The 911-nt window shown below is 43.4% G+C and overlaps 1 protein-coding gene across 2 annotated transcripts in view; it reads right to left on the bottom strand.

Moving 5' to 3' along the window:
* LOC109925677 (transient receptor potential cation channel subfamily V member 3-like) overlaps positions 1 to 911 on the bottom strand; it is a 27,328-nt gene that overhangs the window by 9,412 nt on the left and 17,005 nt on the right. For both annotated transcript variants that reach the window (XM_048612779.1, XM_048612778.1), the window contains one exon: positions 688 to 777. In XM_048612779.1, the coding sequence (XP_048468736.1) occupies positions 688 to 777 (90 nt within the window). The remainder of the gene's footprint in view (positions 1 to 687; positions 778 to 911) is intronic.

Raw genomic sequence — 911 nt, 5'->3', positions numbered from 1 at the left:
TGTATCTAACCCTGTGCTGTCCCTGTCCTGGGAGTGTTTGATGGGGGACAGTGTAGAGGAAGCTTTACTCTGTATCTAACCTTGTGCTGTCCCTGTCCTGGGAGTGTTTGATGGGGGACAGTGTAGAGAGAGCTTTACTCTGTATCTAACCCCGTGCTGTCCCTGTCCTGGGAGTGTTTGATGGGGGACAGTGTAGAGAGAGCTTTACTCTGTATCTAACTCCGTGCTGTCCCTGTCCTGGGAATTGTGAAAAGCATTGTGAAGGAGGGAGGGAGGGAGGGAGCAGGAGAGAGAGATAGAGACAGAGAGAGAGACAATAGAGAGCATCATGGAAGGAATTCCAGGTTTTGGGACTGATCAGATGAAGACATGGCCACCAAAACTGAAGCAAATAAGTTCAATGAAAAGGAATCAATAGATCAGAGAGATTTCAAGATGCACAAAACGAATAAAAGAAGAGGCAGTTTCTAACACATAAATAGAATTGGAGGGTCACTGACTGTTATTAGTGTTGAAGGTGAAATATGGTTAGTGAGTGAGGATTGTATCCGCTTCAGCTTCGGTCCCATAGGATTGAGGATTTTATATTTGTGCTTCAGTAAAAACACCCAGGGTTAGGGAGGAATGTTGTGAACTGCTCTCTGTTAGAAGTTAAAAGCAAAGCTTGGACATTACAGGTAAACCCACCTCTTTAAAAGAGAGATACACAGCCATCAATAAAATGTAATTCTGTGCCTGAAAGAGATTGGGTAGATAACTCAACGCAGGGATTGGGATCTGTGCAAAAACAAAGGAGAGGATAATTAACTAACATCATTACAACAGGCAAAGAATTAAACCACCAACATATCACATCAAGGAGGCTCCATAACATCCTAATAATGGATGGTATTGTGTTGCCATTTGCGGGA

Source organism: Rhincodon typus, chromosome 26, assembly GCF_021869965.1.
Source record: "Rhincodon typus isolate 14 chromosome 26, sRhiTyp1.1, whole genome shotgun sequence".
Taxonomy (NCBI): domain Eukaryota; kingdom Metazoa; phylum Chordata; class Chondrichthyes; order Orectolobiformes; family Rhincodontidae; genus Rhincodon; species Rhincodon typus.
This window is presented reverse-complemented; position numbering and strand designations above follow the sequence as displayed.